Source organism: Portunus trituberculatus, chromosome 29 (genome assembly GCF_017591435.1).
Source record: "Portunus trituberculatus isolate SZX2019 chromosome 29, ASM1759143v1, whole genome shotgun sequence".
NCBI lineage: Eukaryota > Metazoa > Arthropoda > Malacostraca > Decapoda > Portunidae > Portunus > Portunus trituberculatus.
Genome location: NC_059283.1, coordinates 7,923,512 through 7,951,103, shown reverse-complemented (window position 1 = coordinate 7,951,103; position 27,592 = coordinate 7,923,512). Strand labels below are relative to the sequence as shown.

The window sequence follows — 27,592 nt, the reverse complement described above, 5'->3', positions numbered from 1 at the left end:
TGTGCCATCTCTATATGTATAATGACTCCTGTGCTGTCTGCCCCATCTTGCTGGATAGAAAAAGGGACCCTACTGGAAATAAGTTGTTAAACTTTAGTTGGTCATCCTGGAGGAAATATCTATGTACATTCAGTGGTTTTATACTATGCCTGTAATGCACATGAAGAATCCAAATAAACTTACTTACTTACTTACTTAGTTCAAGAATAAATTTCCTAATAATTCCCGGTTTTATATCAATATTTTCTTAAGCTCTTAAACTACTCGTCGCACTGTTTGTAACAGGATTTCCTATTCTTTCCCTAGTAAATACTGAAGAAAATTGTTCATTCAGTAATTCTACTACGTCTTCATTTTGATCCACTACTACATCATCTTTTCTGAGTGGTCCAATCCTATCCTTATTTCTTTTATCACTGACCTTGTAATAACTATATAATTTTTTGGGATCTTTACTCCCAGCTCTAGCTAGTTTTATCTCTGCCTGCCTTTTACTTTTTTTTATAACCTTACTCAAATCATCCCTGACCTGTCTGTACCTAATCAAATCTACATCTTTCCCACTTTTCTGCAACTCTCTATATGCCCTCTTCTCCTCTCTGATCTGTCTACCTATCTCGTGAGTCCACCATAATGGCTTCCTGTTTCTCTGCCTTATATCTTTGTAAGGGATACACTGCATCACTATATTGTTGTCTACTCTTTACATCCATAAAATCATCTCTCTCTCTCTCTCTCTCTTTCTCTCAGGTAAAATTATACACTACTGATAATTTCTAAACTTTTATTAATCACAACTGTAATCTTGTGGTATCAAAACCTTCTGACAAGACAATAACAACAATCATACGCAAATTGGTCAACAGAAACATTAACTTTCATGACTGAGACCACATCCTTCAATATTTTAGCACCTCATTCTGTCTACATAAAAAAAAAAAAAAAAAAAAACACACAGGATATAAATGTCATTGGGGTTTCTATGGTTCTTCATTAGACTCTAACAAAAGTTCCTGGGATTTTTAATATAATTTTCATGACCCTAGTAATAGTTTAACAAGAATTATGTACTGTCTTAACACTAATGTAAATTGCAGTGGATTATCAAGGGAGTTTTCATGATTCTAGTGATAGCTGAACAAGGAGTCTTCATTATCAATTGCCATTAATGAAAGTTACTGGCATATTTATGGTACTAACTGACACAAACTCTTCATTGCCATTAAGAAGAAACAGCCTGGAGTATTCAACAAATAATCTTTATGGCCTTTAGGAATAGTGTTCATAAGAGAACAAAGCATCTTAGAGTACAGGAGCCAATAGACTTAATGAAATAGTCTACAGGCAACAAAATATCAATAACATTACATGACAGCAAATTTACAATACATAAGATTACATATTTTTAGATTGTTTTCCTTCATAAAATATATAATTCATTCAACATTTGATATTTATAACTTCCTTATGCTTATGAACAAAAACATAACTTACAATAAAAGACATTACTAGGATTATTACAATAAAATTCACATACTAATGGTCATAATACTCTGATAATTTCTTCAGGAACTGGCATTTCCATGAGCATTTTCTCTTTAAATATACATGTACTTTGCTACCCTTGGCCAGTCCTTTCTCATATAAAATAAAGTGCAACTAAACATAATAAATACAAAAAAGATACGTTTAAACATCAAAAATTAAAACCAAATTAAGAGAAACAGAAGACAGGAGATAAGAAAAAAAAAAAAAATTAAACATCACTAAAACAAAAAAAGATACATTGAAACATCACAAATTCAAACCAAAATTGAGAGAAACAGATGAAGACAGAGTTTCTTACACCAGTCCTGCACACAAACACAGGAGGTAGCACATGAGGATCCTAAGATCTGTCAGCCCAGGTGCCAAAAGTGACGCTGGGCTTGGGAGGAGGTGTGGAGGTTCTGGTGCCTGATGGGGAGGTGGAGGAGGATGTGGAAGGAAGGGTGAAGTGTACAAATCCATATGCCTCCTGTAACTGATCAATAAGTTCCTTCTTCTCTGCTGGGGGAAGGAAGGAGTGCAGAGCAGCTTGGAAATTCTGAGGGAGGGGAAAAGCATTATTATTCAGTACTTCTTGACTCATAACTGAAATTGTATAATAATGACATCAAACACAAGGAAAATATTCTCTGTTGTGGGGAGGAAGGAGTGCAGGACAGCTTGGAAGTCCTGAGGGAGGAAAAGGATTGCTATTCAGGACTTGACTCAGATGAAAATGTACAATAAAAATAACATCAAATATTAAGAAAGTTCTCTGATGTGAGAAGAAAGGACTGCAGGATGCTTTTGAAGGTTTGAAGGAGGAAGAGTATTGTTATTATCAGCAATAAAATGAAGTGCATGAAATTTCAAGGTAATGTAAGTATTAGAGAGGAAAGTTTGAAAGTAATATTACCTACAGTTGAGTGATAAACCTATTTGTATGTACAGTTAGTGGAAGTTTTCTCTCTTTTTCTCTCTCTGATTATTATACAATGAAGACTCAATACTTGAATGTCTTTGAAGTTGAACTTTTCGATACTTGAATGCAAAAGTCTGACTTTGTACACAAAAAATATCTGGTACGCGAACGTCTGCACACGTGGGTGTAAACAAAGGCCCCTGGCCTCTCCCTTCCCCCCCTCTGCCAGTTGTCCCACTGTGGTCATGAGAACAACAACATTCTCCTGTGTTATGTGTGTAGTTTTTCATCTAGAAACTTACAAAGGCACCAAAGAGGCTTATTAAAGGTGAAAATATCTGGTACTCAATTGTCTGCACACATGGTTGTACCTAAAGGCTCCTGGCTTCCCCCTCATCCCCTCTGCCAGTTTTCATTTAGAAACTTATAATGGCACTAAAGAGGCATATCAGTGGTGAAAATCTAGTGAGAATGAAGCCAGCTTTCCACTCGTTGGTTCACAGAAATACACCAAATGACAAGTTACCAGACATTTTCATGGACGGTAACTCATCCTCTGACGAATAACCTCCCTCATCCTTCCCACCTTTCTCCCATCCTCTTCTATGTTATCTTCACTTATGGTAAGTACAAATAAAAACTGTAGAAAAAATTTACATCAAAATTTTTGTAAACTTGAGGTTTTGCTATGGTTAGAATAAATTACCTGACTCATAGGTATCGGCAGTCACATTTTTGGTACAAGAACAGCCATTTGGAAAGAATCAAGTTTGAGTATTGAGTCTCCACTGTATAAATCTTACCTTACTGAGATAAATAAAAATAAATGTAGTGGTTAAGAAAGTTAAAGTTAAGTAGAAGGGAAGTGTGGACAGGAACAAGTAAACAAGGTAGTACTAGTGGTGACAGTTACTTACAGCACGGGTAAGGTGAGCCTCAGTGAATCCCCAGCGCATCAGCAGCTTGTATTCATCGCTGAGTCGAGTGTCTGTCACTGTTGGATCGTCTGTGTTGATGCCAAAACTCACCTCATCCTCAGTGAATCTGTAAACACAAAACATTATTCCTTAAAACCATGAAAAATATACAAAAAACTTCACTTTCCTTCCTATTCTTTATTAAAATCTATATATCAACCTTGAATTTTTTATTTTTTGTTCTATCCTGATTGATAAACCTGAGAATTTTGTTTATGGTACACCACTTTGTTATGTTTCCTTTACTTTTCACGTTTTAGAATGAAGAATACAAGACCAGTCCCACAAGAGTCTTAACCTGAGTATGGGGTGCCCTGATTACTAACATAGAAAAATTTGCTTATGTTACACCAGCCTTGTTATGTTTTCTTTACCTTCAGCATTCTAAAATGAACAATACGTACAAGATCAGTGCCCCAAAAGTCCTAACCTGAGTATGGGGTGTCTCTTGGAGGGCGAGGAGAGGGACTGCATGGAGCCTGTGAGGTAGGAAGAGTGCGGACATGTTTCAAAGTGAATGTTTTCCCGCAGACACATCTTGTATATCTCCTCATCCTCCAACACTCGGTAGCCATGACCTATTCTCTCTGCCCCGAACATCTCCACAGCCTGAGGTCAAGAAAAGGTAGGTTAAGGAATGAAATTAGTGGATAAACACTGTACACGAACACAATAAAAGAAAATGATGTGATAAGGAACAAGCATGAGGAAAGATAAAAGGAAATACAAATGAGCAGGTTTAGAAATAACATAAATCAGTAGAATGCATTACTTAAAAAATAATCTATGAATTATATCTAAAATCATGAGAAAAAAAAAATCTTCACAAGAGATGTAAATGAAGATCTAGAAATAAATGATGGATCAGTGGAATAAATTAATTATAAATATTGCACAGGTGAGAAAAAGGCACCATTGTTTTGGCCACCAACCGTTTTGACACAATCCGCTGGCCCTGCCTCGCCTGCATGGATGGTTCGGTGGATGCCTTTCTCCTTGGCTGCCTCAAACACTGCCATGTCTGGATCCCTCTTGGTGAATGACTCATCTGGGAACGTTACATAAGTTAATACCTTTCACTACTACCTAGACATGCTTCCTCACCTCTGACTGCTCAGTTGGTATGCTTCTCCTTAATGACCAGTCACTAGAAACATCCTTACTAATAACCAGTCCCTTCAAACATCCTTACTTGTTCTACAGCCACATCTGATCTTTAAACTAGGTAAAAATTGCAAAATCTATTCTTTTTCAGACACAGAATATAAGCATAGTGCCTTGAATGTCAGAACCAGGTGACTAACAAGCTATATGATCAACAAGGCCTCTATTACTCCAGTTAGTACAGTTTATGCCTGTATTCAGAAATGTCTTGCTTTCTCACCATGACAATTTTCCAAGGCCACAGAGTTGACTAGCCAAGTTCTCAACATTTTTCTCTTCTTAATAAACTGGAAATTTTGCCAATATATTGACAGAACCATAAAATACCTTTACAAACATGAGTATCTCCAACTAGACTTTGGAAAACAGTAATAGTGAAAGAGCAAACCATTTTAGAATATGAGCTTTACTTTCGCTACTGGATCCCTCGTCTCCCGCCAGGTCGATGCCCACAACGCCACGCTCCTTGTATTCCTCACACAGCCGCAGCACCTCCCACGACCATTCTGCAGAAAGGGAATACTTGCTTCATCTGCATCACTACAGCCCACCTATTCATGCTGCCTCAAACTACATTGTGACCACAAACACACACACACACACACACACACACACACACACACACACACACACACACATAAAGAAAGAAGAACCAGATATTGTATGCCTGGTGGAAACAAAGTTAAATGAGGCAATAAAAATAGACATAGATAAAAGGTATAATATATGGAGGAGAGACAGAGTGGGTAAAGGAGGAGGAGGAGTCATGATGATGTTAAGGAAGGAGATAGTGGTAAATCAAGTGGAGTTTGGGGAAGGAAAATCAGAAATACTGTATGTTAAGATGCATATTAACAAAAGGAGTTAACAATCATTGGAACATATGTGCCACCAAAACAAACTCATGGACTAACCAAGAATATAGAGACATGATAGATGACACAATAAGGAGTCTTACAAGAATCATTAAGGAAAGGAGAAAAGTGATATTGATAGGAGATTTCAACTGTAAGGAGGTAGACTGGGAAAATTATGAAAGTGGTATGGGGGAAGATGCCTGGGAGATAGATTCCTGAACCTAATGATAGATAATTTGATGGTCCAAAGAGTAAAGGAAAACACAAGATTCAGAGGAAACGATGAGCCGGCAAGATTAGACCTAGTTTTTACAAGGGATATACCAATTAACGATGATATAAGATACAAGTGCCCATTGGGAAAGAGTGACCATGTAATATTAGAGATGGATATAGAAGAAGGAAAGGAAGATAGAGATGAATCATACAAAGGAGACCGATTAAATTACAGAAAGGCTGATATTGAGAATCTCAAGAACTATTTTAAAACGTAAACTGGGAGGAGATGGAAAACTCATTAACGGTTCAAGAGAAATATAACTTATTTTTGGAAATATACAAAACTGGGGTCAGGAATATGTTCCAAAATATAGACCTAAAGAAGAAGGAAAGAAAGATTGGTTTAATGCAAGATGTGCTAGGGCAAAGGAGAAACGAGATGGAGCATGGAAAAGGTGGAGAAGAAACAGAAATCCAGAAAATAAGGAAAACTTCAAAACAGCAAGAAATGAATATGCTAAGGTGAGAAAGGAAGAAGAAAAGAACTATGAAAAGGACATTGTCGTAAGGAACAAAAAAATTGTTCTACAGATTCATAAATGGAAAAATAAGACAAAAAGAAACAATAGAAAGGTTAAAAGGAGAAATGGAATGGTGGAAGACCCAAAAGTATGGCAGAACTGTTAAATAGTAAATTTCATGAGGTCTTTACTAAGGAATCCAAATTTGAAAGACCACAGGGTAATAGAGACTGTCTATATGAAAGAGATTAAAGTAACCAAGCTTGAAATAAAAAGTTGATGACGGAATTGGATGAGGAAAAGGCAATGGGACCGGATGAAGTCTCAGGCAGAATACTGAAAGAATGTAGGGAAGAACTAGCAAGTCCAATATACAACATCATAAAATGCTCAATAGAAAATGGAACAGTGCCAGTGGAGTGGAAAAGAGCTGAGGTGGTTCCCATATATAAGAGCGGAAGGAAGGAAGAACCTTTAAATTACAGACCGGTATCACTAACTAGTGTAATATGCAAGATGTGTGAAAAAGTAATAAAGAAGCAATGGATCGAGTTTCTTGAAGACAACAAAATATTATCAAATAGCCAATTTGGTTTTAGAAAAGGTCGGTCATGTGTGACAAATTTATTGAGTTTCTACTCTAGAATAGTTGATAAAGTACAAGAGAGAGGGATGGGTTGACTGTATTTATTTAGATCTAAAAAAGGCTTTTGATAAAGTGCCACATGAAAGATTACTATGGAAGTTAGAGGAGAAGGGTGGCTTAAAAGGAAGCACATTGAGATGGATGAAGAATTACTTAAGGGGGAGAGAAATAAGGATGATAGTTAAAGATATGAAGTCCAAGTGGAGAACAGTAGACAGCGGAGTGCCACAGGGGTCAGTATTGGCACCAATACTTTTCTCGTATATATAAATGACATGCCAGAGGAGTGAACAGCTACATAAATCTGTTTGCGGACGATGCGAAACTGTGCAGAGTCATTAAACAAAAGAGGATTGTGAAATACTACAGGAAGACTTAAACAAGATCTGGAAATGGAGCAAAAAATGGGAGATGGAATTCAATGTGGACAAAAGCCATGTCATGGAAATGGGAAAAAGTGAAAGACGACCAGTGGGAATCTATAAGATGGGAGATGGAGTAGAACTAGAAAAAGTAAAAAGGAAAAGGACTTGGGAGTGACAATGGAAGAAAATAATCAACCGGTAAGCCATATTGATAGAATTTTCAGAGATGTATAATTTGCTAAGGAATATTGGAGTAGCATTTCACTATATGGACAAGGAAATGATGAAGAAATTGATAAGTACTAAAATAAGACCTAGATTGGAATATGCAGGAGTTGTGTGGACTCCCCATAAAAGAAACACATAAGAAAATTAGAGACTACAAAAATGGCTACAAGAATGGTTCCAGAATTTAAAGGGATGGCATATGAGGAGAGACTAAAGGCAATGGATCTACCAACCTTGGAGCAGAGAAGAGAGAGGGATCTGATACAAGTTTATAAATTGATTAACGGAATGGATGAAGTGGATAATGAGAAACTGATCCTGAGAGAAGAATATGACTTTAGAAGCACAAGATCGCATAGTAAGAAACTAAGGAAGGGACGATGTCTGAGAGATGTTAAAAATTTAGTTTCCGCAAAGATGTGTTGAGACTTGGAACAGTTTGAGTGAGGAAGTGGTATCAGCAAAGAGTGTACATAGTTTTAAAGAAAAATTGGATAAGTGTAGATATGGAGACGGGACCACACGAGCATAAAGCCCAGGCCCTGTAAAACTACAACTAAGTAAATACACACACACACACACACGAACTATAATGATGGGAGATTTTAATTGTAAAGAGGTGTGTTGGGAGGACTGGTCAATGGAAGGATCAGAGACAACATGGGGAAATACACTATTGACACTGGCAATGGAAAATGTGTTAACTCAGTGGGTCAAAGAAGATACTAGGTTTGGAGGAGAGGGAGCATCGTCAAGACTGGACTTGGTCTTTAGTACAGAGCCAATGGTCATTGAGGAGATGAGGGTGGAGTGCCCTTTAGCAAAGAGTGATCATGCAGTTTTGGAGTTCAAGGTGATAGACGAAGAGAAATCTAGAAGAAATGAAGAATATAAAGTGGGAAGATGGAATTATGCCAAGACAGATTTTGGAAACCTAAAGAAATTCTTTCAAGAGACAAATTGGATGAAATTCAAGAGTGCTAAGGAGCAAATGAAAAGTGGAAGGAATTTATAAAAATATACAAAGAAGGTGAGAAAAATTTGTACCAATAAGACAACATAGAGAAGTTGGAAAGCAGGACTGGTTTAACGATAGATGTGAAAAGGCTAGAACAAGAAAAGAGGATGCATGGAAGAGGTGGAGAAGGAAAAGACGGATTAAGCAGTGGGAAAGTTACAAAAGAGCAAGAAATGAATATGTGTTGATTAGAAGAGAAGAAAGAAAGAAACAAGAAAAGGATATAATTGATAAATGTAAAGACCAACCAAGGCTTTTTTACAGACATGTGAACAACAACATCAAAAATAGAGAAAGTATTGAAAGTTTAGAAGTAAATGGAGTATACAGTGAAGATCCCAGGGAAATGGCAGAGGCTATGAATGGATGCTTTCGGAAGGTATTCACAAAGGAGACTGCTTTTGACAAACCACTGGTAATGGAACAGAAAGGGATTATGAAGGAGTTTCAAGTAACGGTGGAGGAGATCAAGAACATGATGGGGAGTTTAGAAGTGAGAAAAGCTGTGGGACCTGATGGGGTATCAGGATGGATTTTAAGAGAATGCAGGGAGCAATTGGCAGAAAAAGTTTGTGAAGTAATTGATGCCTCATTAAGGGAAGGCGTAGTGCCCCAAGACTGGAAAAGAGCTAACATTGTCCCAATCTATAAATCAGGTAACAAGAGAGACCCATTGAACTATAGACCAGTGTCACTTACAAGTGTGGTAGCTAAGATGTGTGAGAGGGTGGTGAAGACTAGATGGACAGACTTCTTGGAGAAAAATGACATACTTTGTGAGTGTCAATTTGGTTTTAGGAAAGGGCGTTCATGCACGACAAACCTGATATGTTACTATTCGAGGGTGATAGATGTAATACAGGAAAGAGATGGTTGGGCTGATGGAATATATCTGGATTTAAAAAAGGCCTTTGATAAGGTACCACACCAGAGACTGATCTGGAAACTTGAAATGGTAGGAGGAGTGCATGGCAGTTTACTAAAATGGATGGAAGACTTTTGGTAGGAAGAGAAATGAGAACAATAATTAAGGACAGACCATCAGAATGGGGATTGGTGGAGAGTGGAGTTCCACAGGGATCAGTGTTGGCACCAGTAATGTTCGCAGTCTACATAAATGACATGGTGGATGGGGTGTCCAGTTATGTGAGCCTATTTGCAGACGATGCAAAATTGTTAAGAAAAGTGAGATGTGACAAAGATTGCGAACTACTCCAGGAAGACTTGGACAGAATATGGAAATGGAGCTGTACATGGCAAATGGAGTTCAACACGACAAAATGCAAGAAAATAGAGTTTGGCAAGAGTGAAAGAAGAATCAGGAGTATGTACAAGATAGGAAATGAAGACATAAAACCAGTCATGAAGAAAAAGACCTTGGGGTGACAATTACCAATGACCTATCGCCAGAGAGACATATAAACAAAATAATTGGAGAAGTATTGAACTTATTGAGGAACATAAGAGTGGCGTTCAGATATCTAGATGAAGAAATGATGAAGAAAATAATTACTGCAATGATAAGACCGAGGCTTGAATATGCAACAATACAGTGGGCTGAACTTAAAGAAACACATAAGGAAACTAGAGAAAGTACAGAGGGCTGCAACGAAAATGGTGCCTGACTTAAGAGATTTGACTTATGAAGACAGACTGAAAAGAATGCAACTTCCAACCCTGGAAAACAGAAGAGAAAGGGGAGACCTGATAGCAATATACAGAGTGATGATTGGCATGGAAAAAATGGATAGGAAGATCTGTGTATGTGGAATGGAAGAATGTCGAGAGGGCATGGGAAAAACTAAAATGGCCACTTATAGGAGAGATGTGAAAAATATAGCTTCCCTCATAGAAGGGTGGAAGCATGGAATAGTTTAGACGTGGAAGTGGTCAACGCAAGGAATATTCATGATTTTAAGAAAAAGCTGGACATTAATAGATATGGAGACGGGACAACACGAGCATAGCTCTTTTCCCGTATGTTACAATTAGGTAAATACAATTAGGTAAATACACACACACATACATAAACATGTAATTTGCTAAGGAATATTGGATTAGCATTTCACTATATGGACAATGAAATGATAAAAAAATTGATAAGTACTATAATAAAACCCAGATTGGAATATGCAGGAGTTGTGTGGACTCTCATAAAAAAGGAACACATAAGGAAGTTGGAGAGACTACAAAAAATAGCTACAAGAATGGTTCCAGAATTTGAAGGGATAACATATGAGGAGAGACTAAAGGCTATGGATCTACCAACCCTGGAACAGAGAAGAGAGGGATCTGATACAAGTTTATAAATTGATTAACAGAATGGATCAAGTGGATAATGAGAAACTGATCCTGAGAGAAGAATATGACATTCAAAGCACAAGATTGCATAGTAAAAAACTGAGGAAGGCAAGATGTCTGAGAGATGTTAAAAATACAGTTTCCTGCAAAGATGTGTTGAGACTTGGAACAGTTTGAGTGAGGAAGTGGTGTCAGCAACAAGTGTGCATAGTTTTAAAGAAAAATTGGATAAATGTACATATGGAGATGGGGCCACATGAGCATAAAGCCCAGGCCCTGTAAAACTACAAGTAAGTAAATACAACTAGGTAAATACACACACACACACACACACACACACACACACACACACACACACACACACACACACACACACACACACACACACACACGATATTAAAAACTACCGACCTATCTCTATGCTTCCAGCCTTCAGCAAAATTTTCGAAAAAAACTAACCTATCTCTGTGCTTCCAGCCTTCAGCAAAATTTTCGAAAAAATAATCTGTTAGACTAATAAATTATCTAGAAACTAACAGTCTCTTAACAGAAAACTAACAAGGCTTCAGAGCTCATCATGACTGAATCTGCAATATTCAACTTGTTAACAACGTGTATTCAAGTTTAGAAGAAAAATGATGATTGGTGATTTCTAGACCTATCAAAAGCTTTTGATATGTTGGATCATAAAATTTTATTGAGAAATTAGAACATTTAGGAATTAGAGGTTTGACTAAAGTTACAAAAGATCTTGATTGTAGAAAACAGGCAGATATTGAATAAAATTATTCCCCAATGAAGTCCATATATAAAGGAGTACCACAGGGATATTAGGATACTCTTTGGTCTATATAAATGATATAGAATGAGTACAAAATTAAAGTTTGTTATATATGCTGATGATACAACTCTTATTAAAAGATAAAACATAGATTCTCTGAACTAGATAATATTTGAATTAAATAAAGTAAACTTATGGAAGATCTAATAAGAAAACTTAACATCTCAAAAATCATTCTATACTTTTTCAAAATAGGTCAGAAAAAATCATATGAATCCAGTGTTATTAGATGGTGAAATTATAAAACAAGTTAATTTTACAAAATTTCTTGAAATCATTATTGATGAAAAATTAAACTGGAAACATCATATTGATCAAATTTGTTTAAAAATTTTTAAGATGACTGGAATATTGATAGAATTTGAATAATTTAACAATTGAGGCTATGATCAGATATATCATACTTTGTGATCCACAATATAATGGTGTCTATATGGGCATGTACTTGGATAAATAGAATAGAATAGCTCAAAACAAAAGAGAGTACAAAGAAATGAAGATGATGAAGAGACTGATGAAGTTTTCTGACATTCATAAGATTTCACATTATCATTAATATTTAAAACTAGAGAACATAATAATTCAATATTTAAGTTAAATGAGAATTTAAGAAATACCAGAAGTAACCATATTAATTTAATTTGAGCATTCAGAACAACATTATTCAAAAACAGTGTAGAGAGCTTTGGAGATTAAATAGCCTCCCTCAGGATAAAAAGAACCACAATCAATATCCATAAATATAAGAAAGAAATAAAATCTTATGCTGTCTCAACAATAAATCCTACTTATGCAAATTTCCATAAATATGTACTCAACAGTATAACTGTCAATAATTTGTTCTCACATTTCTAACAAGGTAATAGTTAGAACGTCCGTTAAGGAGCTGCAGCTCAACGGACCATAGCTAATGTAAATCAAAACTATGTATGTATCATGTCATGACTGTACTGTATATTAGCAATAAAATTTAAACTTACTTACTTACACACACACACACACACACACACACACACACACACACAAAGGAATATAAGTGTGGTATATGTGATTGTCTCACAACACACACAACAAATATTTCACACTGTACTACGTTTTGTACCGTAATAACAGAAGAGCCACTTAGCAGGCACCTTTGTAAGGAACTTGGAGTGTGAAATAAACATGTAGACCAAGTTTTACAGGTCTCCATTCTTACCATACTTTAATATATAGATGACTACTCTGCCATCCAGAATACATTACAATAAGGGAAAGTGAAAGAAGACTCATCCTCTCATCACTCACTTCTACACACACTATCACTATAAGAACACAGAGATGTTTCTAATCTTCACAATTCAGACCATATGGATGATTCTGTTTCTTACTGCCATGAAGAAACAACAAATAAGGAAGAATATGAGAGAGAGTAATGGTAAGAACTAATACAGGTGAAAGACATGTATTAATAGAAAACACATGAGTACTAAAATGGTTCACTCTTCCAACAACAGCAGACTCACCCGAATGCCCTCGAATGCAACACAGAATCACCCGGACCTTTGTGCCAAATTGCTGTTCCCCATGAGACAATCCCTTCAGCACCGCATCCAGAATGTCATCCACCACCATCTCTGTTGAGGAAAATGATACTTATTCATTCCTCTAAGGTGTGAAGTGTTATAGAGATAGACAGATGGAAGGATAGATAAATGAAATGATAAATCAGTAATTACCTAGACAGACAGAAAGATTGGTAGATATAGACAGAGACATGTTTTTCCTCATTCACTCATTTATCTACATTCAATCAAGAGGTGTTATCAACATACTTAATATTTTAATCAAAACCAGACATCAGTTCCTCACCCTTCACTCCATTGACAGAGCCATTGACGTGATTGACAGACACACACACACACACGCTCTCCGTGGAGAGTGGACGTGCCTCCTGCTCAGAGTGGCATCTAACTAACACTCCACACGCTAAGCAATGTGCTTGAGTGAGAATCGTTATTGGTATTGAGGGGCAACCAGAGCGAGTGAACGAGTGTACAGAGTGAACGTAGCCTGGTGGCGTGTACATAAGAGTGATCGGAGGTGTGAGAACCTCCACACTCCAAACGACAGAGCGGGAACCACACAAAGGCCAGCCATAGCAGCCGCCAACGCATCCCACCACACACACGTAGCTACCAGGCCTGGCCCCCAGTGACCACACACCCACATGCTCCCAGGAAGAGTAAAAAAATGGATAGACCGGTAAGAAATAAATTACCAAATTCAAAATATGTTGATGAGGCCCAGGGAGCAAAGCCGAAAGTGGCCAGTCAAAGCATGAGTCCATCTTCAACAGGGCAACAATGCAAGGTAGATTGGTAATGTTGGAGAAGAGATTTGAGGAGTTGGTGAAGGAATTAAAAGTTCAGAGGAGTGAGGAGGAGCAGGATAGAGAATTCGCAAGGCTTTGAAGGAAAGAGTTAAGAGACTGGAGGAAAATGAAAACGATTGGTGGATGAGAATGCACACTTGAGAGTGGAGGTTGAAAAATACAAGAGACGGTTGGAGGAGAAAATGGAGAGAGTAGTAAAGGAGAAAGATGACTTTAAGGAAATGATTAGTGAGCAGAATGAAAGGTTTGAAAGGGAATGGGAACTGAAGAAAACACAATGGACTGAGTCGAGGGAAGCAGAGATGGTTGGATTACAAGAAATAATTAAAGATCAGTTGAAGGAAGACAAAAAGAAAGGTCCAAGGAACTGGTTAATGTAATGAAGAATAAGGAAACATTGATAAGAGAAATAGCAGAAAAGAAGAAGAGTGTGTTAATATTTGGGATGAAAGAACAAAATATAACATATAAGCCTAAGAGAATTAAGGAAGAATTAAAACGGTAAGAGATCTGTTCAAAAATCTAAATGATGATGAAAAAAGACCTACAAGAAGAAGTGGAAGAGATCCATAGACTGGGTCCGTATAAGGAGGAGTGAGCAGACCGATTAAAGTAGTACTGAAGTCACAACAATCTGGAGGATATCCTATATAGAACATCAAAGTTAAGAGAGATAGAAGGTTGTAAAGAGGTGTTTGTGAGAAAGAATAGAAATGAGGAAGAGAGGAGAAGATATAAGGAATTGGTGGAAGAGGCGAGAAGGAAAAATGATGAGCGGTCTGAGGAGGAAAGAGAAAAGTTTTTGGAGAGTTATAGGAGAGAGAGTCAGAAAGTGGTATGTGGAAAGAAGGAATGCGGAGGAACCCCTAGAGGGAGCAGTGGGTGGACCGTAATGTATACTAATATAGATGGGATACTGTCAAGTAGATTGGAATTGCAAGACTATATGATGGTGGAGAAGCCTGATATAGTGTGTTTGACTGAGACAAAATTGCATGAAAAACAAAGATAAATTTGGATAATAAATATAATATATGGAGAAAGGATAGAGAGTAAAGGTGGAGGAGGAGTTATGATTATGACGAAGAAATAAATAAATGTGGATAAGGTTTGGTATGGGAAGAACAACGCAGAAGTGATAAGCATAAGGATAAAAAGTGATGGAAAAGAATTAATAATCATGGTGACCTATGTACCTCCTAAAACAAATTCTTGGACATTAAGGAATACGACAATATGATCAAGGATACTTTACAGAGTTTGGAAAGTGTATTATCTGGAAAAAGAAAGGTGATACTAGTAGGAGATTTTAATTGTAAGGAGGTGGATTGGGAAAATCTAGTAAGTGGTGTTGGAGAGGAAGCATGGGAGAGAGATTTCTTAATCTAATGATGGAAAATATGATGGAACAGAGGGTGAAGGAAAATACTAGATATAGAGGAGATGATGAACCGGCTAGACTGGATTTGGTGTTAACAAGAGAAGTGTACCTATGTGGAGATATACAATACAAATGTCCTTTGGGAAAGAGTGATCATGTGGTTATGGAAATGCAGATAGCAACAACACAGCGAAGGAAAGATGAGACATACAGGAGTGGTAGATTGAATTATAGAAAGATGGACACAGAAAGTTTGAAAAATTATTTCAGAAAATTAGATTGGGAGGAGATGTTACAAATCAGAGAAGTGCAAAAAAATATGAGATTTTTATGAAATATTATAAAGAAGGAGTTATGAAATTTGTACCAAAGTATAAACCGAGAGAGGAAGGAAGAAAGGATTGGTTTAATGCAACTTGTGTTAAGGCTAAGGAAAAGAGAGATGTGGCTTGGAAAAGATGGAAAAGAGCAGGAATATACTAAATAAGGAGAATTATAGAGTGGCGAGAAATGAGTATGTGAGGGTAAGGAGGAGGAAGAAAGAAAATTTGAAAAAGATATTGTAGACAAGAGTAAGGAACATCCAAAATTGTTTTACAGGTTCATAAATGGTAAACTTAAAAGAGAGAGTCCATTGAAAGATTAAAAGGAGAGCAAGGGATAGTAGATGACCCTAAGAATATAGCGGAATTGCTAAATAATAGGTTTCAGCAAGTATTTACTAAAGAAACAATGTTTGTAAAGCCTCAGAATGTACAAGGAAATGTGCACATGGATGACATTAAGATACCTAAAAGGAGTTATATAAAATGTTGGAGGAACTTAAAGATGATAAAGCGATGGGACCAGATGAAGTTTCAGGAAAATTATTGAAGGAGTGTAGAGAAGAATTGATTGATCCATTATATGATATTATAAGGTGTTCATTAGAAACAGGGAAGTACCAGTAGAGTGGAAAAGAGCTGAAGTGGTGCCCATTTATAAGGGAGGCAGTAAGGAAGAGCCTCTTAACTATAGACCTGTGTCTCTAACAAGTGTGGTCGGTAAGATTTGTGAGAGGGTGATAAAGAAATATTGGATACGGTTCCTGGAGGATCATAAGTTATTATCGGATCATCAATTTGGCTTTAGGAAAGGGAGGTCATGTGTAACAAATCTACTGAGCTTTTATTCAAGAGTGGTTGACAAAATACAGAGAGAGAGGGATGGATGGACTGTGTATATTTGGATTTAAAGAAAGCTTTTGACAAGGTACCTCACATGAGACTGTTATGGAAATTAGAGATTTATGGAGGACTGAAAGGAAAAGTGTTAAAGTGGATGGAAAACTACTTGAGATGGAGGGAGATGAGAACGGTAATAAGGGATGCAAAGTCGGACTGGTTGGTGGTGGAGAGTGGAGTCCCACAAGGCTCAGTGCTGGCACCAATACTTTTCCTTGTATATATTAATGACATGCCAGAGGGAGTAAACAGTTATATTAATTTGTTTGCGGATGATGCGAAGTTGTGTAGGTGTGTGAAGAGTGAAGAAGATTGTGAAATTTTACAGGCAGATCTGGATAAGATTTGGGAGTGGAGCAAGAGGTGGCAAATGGAATTTAATCTGAGCAAAAGTCATGTGATGGAGATGGGAAGAGTGGAAGACGGCCAAGAGGGTCATATAAGATGGGTGAAGAAGTAGTGTTGAAAAAGGTGGAAAAGGAAAAGGATTTGGGAGTGATAATACAAGACCATGGGCAGTTTGAGGCTCATATTGATAAGATGTTTGGAGAAACGTATAATTTGATAAAAATATTGGATTAGCCTTCCATTATATGGATAAAGATATGATGAAGAAATTAATTAGTACGGTAATTAGACCAAGATTGGAATATGCTGGAGTGGTTTGGTCCCCTTATAAAAAGAAGCATATAAGGAAGTTGGAGAGATTGCAGAGAATGGCAACAAAAATGGTTCCGGAATTGGCAGAAATGACCTATGAGGAGAGATTAAAAGAAATGAATTTGCTTACCTTGGAACAAAGAAGAGAAAGAGGAGATTTAATACAGGTTTATAAACTGTTGAACGGACTGGATGAAGTGGATAATGAGCAAATGATGTTGAGAGAGGAAAACTTAAATAGAACTACAAGATCGCATAGTAAAAAGATAGCCAAGGAATATGCTTGAAGGATGTGAAGAAATATAGTTTCCCACAAAGATGTGTGGAGGTGTGGAATGGTTTGAGTGAGGAGGTGGTGTCAGCGAGGAGTGTGCATAGTTTTAAAGGAAAGTTGGATGTGTGTAGATATGGAGACGGGCCACACGAGTATGATACCCAGGCCCTGTAAAATTACAACTAGGTGAATACAACTAGGTGAATACACACACACACACACACACACACACACACACACACACATATATATATATATATATATATATATATATATATATATATATATATATATATATATATATATATATATATATATATATATATATATATATATATATATATATATATATATATATATATATATATATATATATATATATATATATATATATATATATATATATATATATATATATATATATATATATATATATATATATATATATATATATATATATATATATATATATATATATATATATATATATATATATATATATATATATATATATATATATATATATATATATATATATATATATATATATATATATATATATATATATATATATATATATATATATATATATATATATATATATATATATATATATATATATATATATATATATATATATATATATATATATATATATATATATATATATACAGTATATACAGTATATATATATATATATATATATATATATATATATATATATATATATATATATATATATATATATATATACATACATACATATATAAAAAGCTAGATTTTAAATTCTTCTGAAAGAAATGCATCATAATTCTTATATCAAAATACAATAACTAAACCCCAACATTTTTTTCTATCCTTGAACTAAAACTTTATAGCACTTTATGGACTCACACAATGGCCGGCAGGAAGATACCGAACGCCTGAAGAAAGTGGGCGAGGTCCTTGGGCTCCTGCACCTTCACCGCCTCCTTCAGGTCTGCCAGTGAGCCATTCCCAGGCAGAGGAAGGCCCTTCTGCCTGAAACAGTATGCAGGGTTAAGTGTTTTCAGAGGTGTCTTTTTCTTGTATAAAAATACCAGTTGTATTAGCATGTATCTTTTATGTTAATGTTAAATTGTTGCTAAACTCACACCAAAATAATAAATAAATATCTATGAAAAGCTTATTAACTTCTACAGCTTGGTCCATGTAAAGGAATACACAAGGTCGTTTAGAAGTACGGAAAAAAAAAAAAAAAAGAATTTAGTCAACTTAACGTTGAGGAAATTTCATGTTCTTTAAATCTATTGTCTTTATGAATAATGATGATAGCTTTTGCCAGCAGCCAGCCAGCCAACCACCCAGAGAGAGAGAGAGAGAGAGAGAGAGAGAGAGAGAGAGAGAGAGAGAGAGAGAGAGTCTTAAGATAGTATAGTTAATGGTGTATTTCAAGGAATGACTAACCTCGTCCTTGGGCTGAAAAAAAAAAAAAATGAGAGGAGGATGAGAAGTTTGGTGGTAGAGGAGGAGGTGGAAGAAAAACATCCGTGCAACCAAAAGGAGAAAGAAATTAAAGGATGAAAAACAAAAAGAAGAAAGAAAAAAAAATGAAATATGAGAGAGAGAGAGAGAGAGAGAGAGAGAGAGAGAGAGGCGTATACGATGCAGGCGTCGCACCACCACCACCACCACCGCAAGTAGCGAGTTGGCGGATGGTGGACACGTGTGACTGTGTGAGGCGAAGAGTGACCGGGTGCACGCGCGATGCTTTTGGCTCGTCCCCTAAGAGACAACGGCAACACCAGCCTAATATTCTATCCCACCGGCTGGCATTGGCACAAAACTGCTCCCCCTCACACACGACTATCCCCTCATGCACTAACAAATAACCGTTCACATCACAAAGACCTCGGCAGAGAAAATTAAGCGTCACACACACAGACTCTCAGACACTCACACACGTATAAGTTAGTCACGTAGCCAAATTCTTAACCTCAATTAGAATATTTTACGCGTTTTTGCCCGTATTCAGCGAAAGACTGCGAACACAAAGCTGCGTCTCTCACAAGATTTGTTTCTCGTATTATTATTTTTTTATTTTTTTTTAAAGTTTAAACAGGGATAACAACACGTACGTAAAAAAAAAAAATATGATTCGTGAAACTTAATACTATTGTTCTAAATGTTCCGTGAAAGTCAATATACTCGTGATCAACTGGTACTTTTATATTGTATCTATTTGTTATTTTTTGTGGTTTAAATGCTAAGGTAACAGCACCTCTATAGGGAATATTGTCTTAATTAAATGCCCACTGAAAACATACACTCGTGATCAGCTTATGTATTTGTTTCTTGCGTTTATATTTTCAGTTTATGGTTTAAATGTAAGGATAACAACGAGAGAGAGAGAGAGAGAGAGAGAGAGAGAGAGAGAGAGAGAGAGTAATGGCTGTCTCAAAATAATGAAGTAGCCAGTGAAAGCAAATGCACTCACGATCTGCTAGTCATCTTCACTTCACAATCACTTTCACTTATTGCAACGTTTGCCCTTGATTTGGTGTTATCTGCTGTCATTATAAAATCTGAGACATTCCTAGGATTAATATAAACGTAAAATAGAGAGCATGGTGATTTGACTACTAAACTGTACTACACTGCCTTTTTACAGGAAACTATTGTACGGCAGTGAAATATAGATAGTACGGTAGTGAAATATAGGACAGGAAACATCTCTGCACGGTGAAAATTAATAGGCTACGTAACGTACATGAGGTGAGGCAGTATTATAAGCTGTACATTCATCTCATTCTTCAATCAATCCTGAATCTCTTATGCGTAGCAAACTAGTAACACGATATGGGGTATAGTATTCTCTTTTCGTGACTGGGAGTCTTAATTAATTTTCAGGATGTGTAATCATGTTTTTCGTTTTATTTTCGTGTATCATTTGCTATTTCGTTTCCATAGGATACTCTTTCCGAAGACTAACAGTCATCTTTCATTCCCAGAGAGAGAGAGAGAGAGAGAGAGAGACTGAAAAACAATGACGCGGTAGTTTTTCATGACCACACAACCGCACTTCCCTCACACTGACGCGTCGCCATAGAGTAAACAGCAACACAACCATCACCCATTTGACACCACAAATATAACCCGATAACAGCTGATAACACACATATAACCGCTTTTAAAATGTAATATTAAGTTGCATATGCATTACTTAATACTGTTTTGCTTGTGAGGACAGCAGTTAATGGTGATGTTGACGGGAAAACTGCAATTACTTTGTGTTACTCACCGCATAACCTCCCAGATGGTTTCATGTCTTATGGCGCCGTCAAGGTGAACGTGCAACTCCACCTGAGGAAGGAAGATAGGATATAATAGAAAACTCAACTTTTTTATTGCTAAGTCGTAACTCAAGAACAAATAAGAATGGGAGATGGAAGAAGTGAAGAATACGAATAGAAGGATCGTGCAGCATAGAAACACGACAGCTATAATACATGATTGGTTATTCTATTGATGTCGTAACCCACGAAACACCAAGAAGAGATGGAAGATAAAAGGAAGAACATTAGAAAAGAATGGGAGAAGGAAGAAACGAAGGAGGAACTAACATCAGAGCAGATCAGATATACTATAAGATTCAACTCTTAGACAACCAAAGCATTAAGAAAAAAAAATCTTAATGTTTCAAAAGATATACGTACAACACATTGATTTTGAAGAAGACAAGAAAGCAAGGAGTCAAAGAAAGACAGAGACCACACATTTGATGAAAATAATAATAATAATAATAATAATTCACATCACGGTAAGTATATTCAGCGGTTCACATGTGCTAGATAAGGCTGGCCCAATGGTTAGGGAGGCCACGCCGGGTTGCTATGGTGAGTGGTAAGTGGCTGGGCAAGATAGGGTTAGGTAAGGCTGGCACCTGACAGGAACCACCCACCAAAGTACTCCATTAAGTCACAACACGTCTTTAATTGTCCCACACGGCAGACGATGACCTCAACAGCTTCTCTTGAGTTCCTCTTGCTCGTTCCTCTCACTCGCCTCGACCAGCATTCCTTCCCAGTTCATCTTACAGAATGCTTGCTACCTTATTTTTCCTACTTTCACTCAATTCTTTCTTATCCTTCACTTTGTTTTCCTATCTTCAATTCAAAAGTAGTAAAGAGCTTCATAATGTTTAAAGATAGTATATAGATCTTAATGGAAGCTAAAATAAATAAGAGACATACACTCTTAAGATGAATAGAAAATAACACAAAAGATTAAAAAGAAAAAGAAAAACTTAATATTTCTATCTCAACGACAATTTTTCTAATCTCGTAAATTTACTGACCTTGCATCTTCTATATATTCCTAAGGTCTTTTCGAATCCTTTCTGCCACTCATGACAAAATATTGATACACTGCCTTGCTACCATAGTGAGGGCTGCCAGAACAAACAAACACGCACCTCAGGAAGGGAGGAGGCAAGGGAAAGGGTAAGGAGGAGCCGGGAAGCAACAAGACAGCCATTAACAATTTCTGAGACACCCACGCGGGCTTAGAATGACTCGCCACTTCTCTCTCTCTCTCTCTCTCTCTCTCTCTTTGAAACCTTCCTCTTCTCTCTCTTTCTCTCCCTTCGTTGATCAGGAGAGAGAGAGAGAGAGAGAGAGAGAGAGAGAGAGAGAGAGAGAGAGAGAGAGAGAACAACAGACTATAGTTTGTGCTTATATTTATACATGTGACAGTTCCTGCAGATTTTTGGAGGCTGTGATAGTGACAGAACCCTAAACTTACGCTAACCTATTATATTGAGGTTTACTTATGGCATATTTTCAGGGCCTTCGTCTGGGAATACCTTAGGAGCGAGGTCATCCCTAAAATGCCATGTCCGTGGAACAGGTTAGGGAGGAGAGCGGGGAGTGGAGAGGGAAGGATGGAGGGAGTGGCCTGTCAGTGTGTGTGTGTGTGTGTGTGTGTGTGTAAAGGTTAGGAATACTGTAGGGACCTTGAAGCAAGTTCGTGTGGGAGTAAATGATGATGATGATGATAATACTAATAATAATAATAATAGAGATAATGAATTGTATAAAAAGAAAACGCATTAGTGAAGGAAGCTGGCGTATAAAATTTTGAAGTACGGTTTGCTGAGGAGACTAATCAAAAAGAAAAAAAAAAAAAGAGGTTTAGGAGTACAAAAAGCTGAAAGACGTTGTTGGATGCTAAACTCCTATTAAAAGAATATAGAAAACGAAACTTGAAGAGTAAGAGAATGAAGATAAAAAAAAAAAAAAAGTAAGGATGCAGTCCAACTCGTCTCTAAAGAAAGAAAGAAAAAAAAAGGAAGAAAAAAATACGCATTCTATCTAAAATAAAAATAGAAACTGAAAGCGAAAACCACATTTTGTTGACCGGATGCAATATTTATTTAACACTATTTATTGGAAACTCGACTAATTATCTCTGTTGCAATATGAAATGGTCACCAGTGTTAGAGAAGGGCAAACAAATACAGCGCTTTTCTTTATAAATATACGTGTGACAACAGTGTTATTGTGTTCATGAGGTTATGCTTGCTTATCGACATCAGGAAGTTACATCATAGATAATAATGACAAAAACAAGGCAGGCTCAGCAGCAGGTGGTTTGATAAATAGGTTTCTTTACGCTTAACTTTCACGTTACATCAATGGAAAGTGTTGCTAGACTTCTATTTCCCAAGAATTGTATGGGTCATTTCATTATACACGAATTATACGTCAATATCCTTCCATCAATGAGAAAATCATCATGGTTATAGTTACGAATATATGTTTAACTCTTTTACTACTGGGATGCATTTTTATCTCGAGTTTCGGGTGGGATTAGACGATTCTATTTGCATTAAGAAGCGTCTATGGAGGTCAGAAGATTAATGACCAGAGTCTTCACTATTCTAATCCTCCATATAAGTTTTTGAAGCTGTATAAAATTACCAAATAGTAAGCAGAATAAATAGGAAAACGCGTCACGGTACTTAAGGGGTTAATCTATTGTTTGTGTTATCTGCTGTACTATTTCAGTTTGCATGGCAACATCACAATTTATGTCTGTGTATTATGTAACTGCAGTAACTCCAACACACACACACACACACACACACACACACACACACACACACACACACACAGTTCTCAATATCAGTTAATCTCAATAAACATGAATTCCTCTTAATATTCTAGCTTAACATTATTCATCTCCAAAGTCAGACTACTTCGGTTAAATTTGTTTATCATCATTAATAAGCTATTATCTATTAGGCTTAGGTAATATATCATACACAAACATCATTCAGTCCTGATTAATTATCTGTATAGCAACTGTTCACGTAGCACACACACACACACACACACACACACACACACACACAGTCCAAACCTTGTAAGACGCTTTCTAAACACACACACACACACACACACACACACACACACAGTAGCTCGAGGCAAGAATATCACGGTGAAAACACTAAGAGAAACCTTATTTCAAATCATACGAGTCATTGAAATTCCTCACTTCCTTTGACTCACCACTACTACCACCGCCACTACCCGCATACCAGCCTCCACCACCACCAGTACCCACCACCATTACCAGCCTGCCCATCTGCCTCTTGTGTAGCCGCTCCCACCACCACCACTACCACTAGACCTTCATCCTCTACAGCGACAGAGACGAAAAACGTAGGAAAGAAATGCACTAAGGAATGAAAAACTTCAGAAACTCCATCTATCACCTTTACGAAGTTTATAAAGGCAGTTGTATCGTGGGTTTTTAGGGTGTGTCGGTTTATATTGTTTAAATGGTAGGTTTAAATATCAGTCGTGCCAAGACAATCACTCAAGCACTCAGACATTCAGATAACAAGACAAGAAAGAAAATACCTTCCCTTTATCTTATTACAAACTTAGGGACAAACATTCTAAGCAGTCAATGCAAAATGTCAGAAAATCGTAGGCTCAGAATATCATCAGAGCATCAAACTCACCCGTGACTTAGGCCGGTGTTTGAGCGGCTCGTTGAAGATCATCACTACTTTCTGGACCGCACTCTTGCTCACTCCACACTGCTGTCACACTCACCCCCACGCTGCAGCCAGAGTTGCCAACTTGCCAACTCTCAGTTACTACTTGTCGCTAGACTATGCGTGGTGGTCGCCTGTGTGTGTGTGTGTGTGTGTTTATCTATACAACTATATAGATAGAATAAACCCTCACATGCCCCCACCACACAAACGTAACTGTTGGATCGTGCCACCTACCACAAAATACAAAGAAATTAAATGATTTGCTCTCTCTCTCTCTCTCTCTCTCTCTCTCTCTCTCTCTCTCTCTCTCTCTCTCTCTCAGTAGTTAGTAGTTACATGGTTTAAAAAAAAAATAACAAGCATATGACGCACGCTCCGAGGCCTCTGTTTAATGACTTGCCGTAACCGCGCTGTTCAAAATCCAAGACTCGTTTTCTTCCAACGTCCTCGTGTGGTGTCGAGACAGGTTTTGACGCGTTCTGGTGCAAGTTAGGGGTTTTGAATAGGTTTTTGTGGCTTCAGTGATAGCTTCGTAAAGACTCCGCATTGTTAGTAGGAGAATGAAACACTACTGAGATATCTGAGTTGGCTTCTGCAGATAGTTTTAATGTCATTTTAAAATTTGTCTCCATATTTACTATCTGTTTCTGTGAAGTTCTTCTAAGGAATAACTGTATTCATCATTTAGAAATTAAGTACAGTTACAGTTCTTGAGTCTTTATTTATGACGATAAGGTTATATATATAGTGAGCAAGGTAGAGGGTGAGAGTGGCTATAGTTGCCGCTTCATTATACGTTTTCTGTCGATGCAGTGAGAGCGAGAGTGAGAATGGAGGCTGAAAGCGAAGCGCAATGAAGTGTGTTATTTGCACTTTCTATTCACTGATAATCGACAGTTGTTGTATTGACTTTATACCAAGATTCTTTAGTGTGAGTTATTCTGTCTCTTTTATGAATCAGTGTTATGTTCTCTCAATCACAAATGCTTTCAAAAGCCCGCAAAGATTGTTATTTTGATTTCCGTGGGCACTTTTTTTTTTTCCGAATGGTGTGGGATTTTGGGGAACTTTTTACTCTTCATGTAATCCTTGCCCAGAAATTCTCTTATAAAACAATAAAAGGCAAGATAAGGCATGGAAACTTTTGACAGCGGTCTCTGCAACGCGGGCTGTGCAAACTTGGCCGTCGATTATCTAGAAATAGTCCTTCCGTTTTCTCAGCTAGTACCTTGAGCCTTTGTTTACGCTGAACACCTGCTGAGAGGTTTTCTGCACCTGTACTATCAACACGACTCAGGGAAAACGAAGTAAAAGAAATCAAACATAGTAAACTCTCGTACTCGGTGAACCTGCCAAACGGAATATTAAAACGTAATTAAACCCCTTCAGTATCGTGCCGCGTTTTCATATTCATTCTGATCACCATTTAGCGATATTATACTGCTTTAGAAACTTACGTAGAAATTAGAATAGTAAAGTCTCAGGACATAAATCTTTTGACGTCCATAGACCCTTCCTAATGCTAATAAAATCGTGTAATCATAACGCCAAAAATCAAGGAAAAATGCGTCTTAGTATTGAAGGTGTTTAAGTGATGAAAGGTGCATGAAAGGAGTGAAATAAGGGAATCGCGTGCCATATAAGAGATTCACAGAGATACGAGCACTTAATGGTATAGAGTTAACACTGGAATGTAATTTGCTTTCGTGGACAATAAGATGAGGATGGTTACTCTCTCTCTCTCTCTCTCTCTCTCTCTCTCTCTCTCTCTCTCTGTTTGTTTACCTTTTTCTCCCGTAAACTCCGTGACGGTGGGCGCCCAGCGAGCATTTTACCTCCGAACAAGTATACAAACAAACATCCATCTCTCTCTCTCTCTCTCTCTCTCTCTCTCTCTCTCTCTCTCTCTCTCTCATCTTTATTACACCATTCCACTCAAGATATAAGCACATTTTTTTTCCATACCTCATTAGTCATTACATGGATTATCAATTTTTTTTTTCTCTCTGTAATCGCTCGCTACAGTCAACATAAATTTATCACACAATCTCAGTGACTCATAATAGATTGTAGCATTCAGTCCTGCCTTATATCCTGGTCTGTATCGGTCTCGTTGTAAGATAATCACTGTTTGAAGGGTGCGATAACTTGGCCGGCTTGTCGGTGCCAGGCGAGGCGTGGGAGGGAGGGAGAGAGGCGCGGTCAGCAGGCTGGAGAGTATCGGAGTCCGTGTGACGCCTTGTCTCAGCTACAAGCGCTACCCAGTCCCTCTCGCTACTCAAACCCCGTGATTCCTGCCTCAAGGGTGTGAAAATTTATGCCAGTGTCGATTTAGAAGAATTTTAAGAAGAAACAACCGGATTTATGTGACTTTTTACGTTTCTCGCTAAAGCTGTGAGGTGAAACTGAGTGTAAGGGATGATTGCTAGACAAGAATCTCCAGTGCATGTAGACTGTGAGGATTGAAATGTGTGGATTGTACAAACCAAAATACGAAAAGAGATTGAATAACGAAAAATAAATTACATACTTGATTGTTCATTGTTTTCTCTCACCAAAGTTGTCTCAAGAACAAGAACGAAACAGTTTGAGAGCTCCCACGTATCCACACAATACAAAAATGAACAAGAGTTACAAAGGCTGATCAAGAAGTGTTTTTCCCCCATTACAACAATCAGAAGTGAAATTTTGACCTTAACAAATAATTAAAGGATAAAAATGCATCCTTGATATAGACTAATATAGAATATAGACTAACAAAACAAGCCAGAACAGTAATAGAACAAATGGGAAATCTAGTTCTTTCCGCCATCCAGCACAAGAAGATAACTGACGAGGCTCAACACCAACTATAATTATACACTGAACTGTTACCATCTTCACCACCACCTCCACCGCCACCACCACTGACAGAATGCATGTGGTAGGTTGCCTGTGTGTGATGTTGCGTATGGTGGTATTTGTGTAGTGTGATGTGCTGTTGTGGTTTGTGGTGTTGAGTACCTGAGTGGTGTTGCGTGGTGTTATCTATGTAGAGAGGGTACTA

At 37.2% G+C, this 27,592-nt stretch overlaps 2 protein-coding genes across 2 annotated transcripts in view; one reads left to right on the top strand and one right to left on the bottom strand.

Moving 5' to 3' along the window:
• Positions 1 to 767: 767 nt before the first annotated feature.
• Positions 768 to 24,642, bottom strand: LOC123510591 (adenosine deaminase-like). Its single transcript, XM_045265872.1, has 10 exons — positions 24,508 to 24,642; positions 20,779 to 20,840; positions 18,392 to 18,518; positions 13,438 to 13,519; positions 13,092 to 13,202; positions 5,001 to 5,096; positions 4,359 to 4,474; positions 3,857 to 4,035; positions 3,367 to 3,493; positions 768 to 2,086 (listed from the first exon to the last, which is right to left on the bottom strand). Exons 1-10 carry the CDS (start codon positions 24,547 to 24,549, stop codon positions 1,889 to 1,891), a joined length of 1,140 nt encoding a protein of 379 aa, XP_045121807.1. The 5' UTR covers positions 24,550 to 24,642; the 3' UTR covers positions 768 to 1,888.
• Positions 24,643 to 26,694: 2,052 nt separating this feature from the next.
• Positions 26,695 to 27,592, top strand: part of LOC123510608 — a 13,217-nt gene continuing 12,319 nt past the window's right edge. The window contains 1 exon segment of the mRNA XM_045265889.1: positions 26,695 to 27,469. Within this exon segment, the coding sequence (XP_045121824.1) occupies positions 27,461 to 27,469 (9 nt within the window). The 5' untranslated portion in view covers positions 26,695 to 27,460.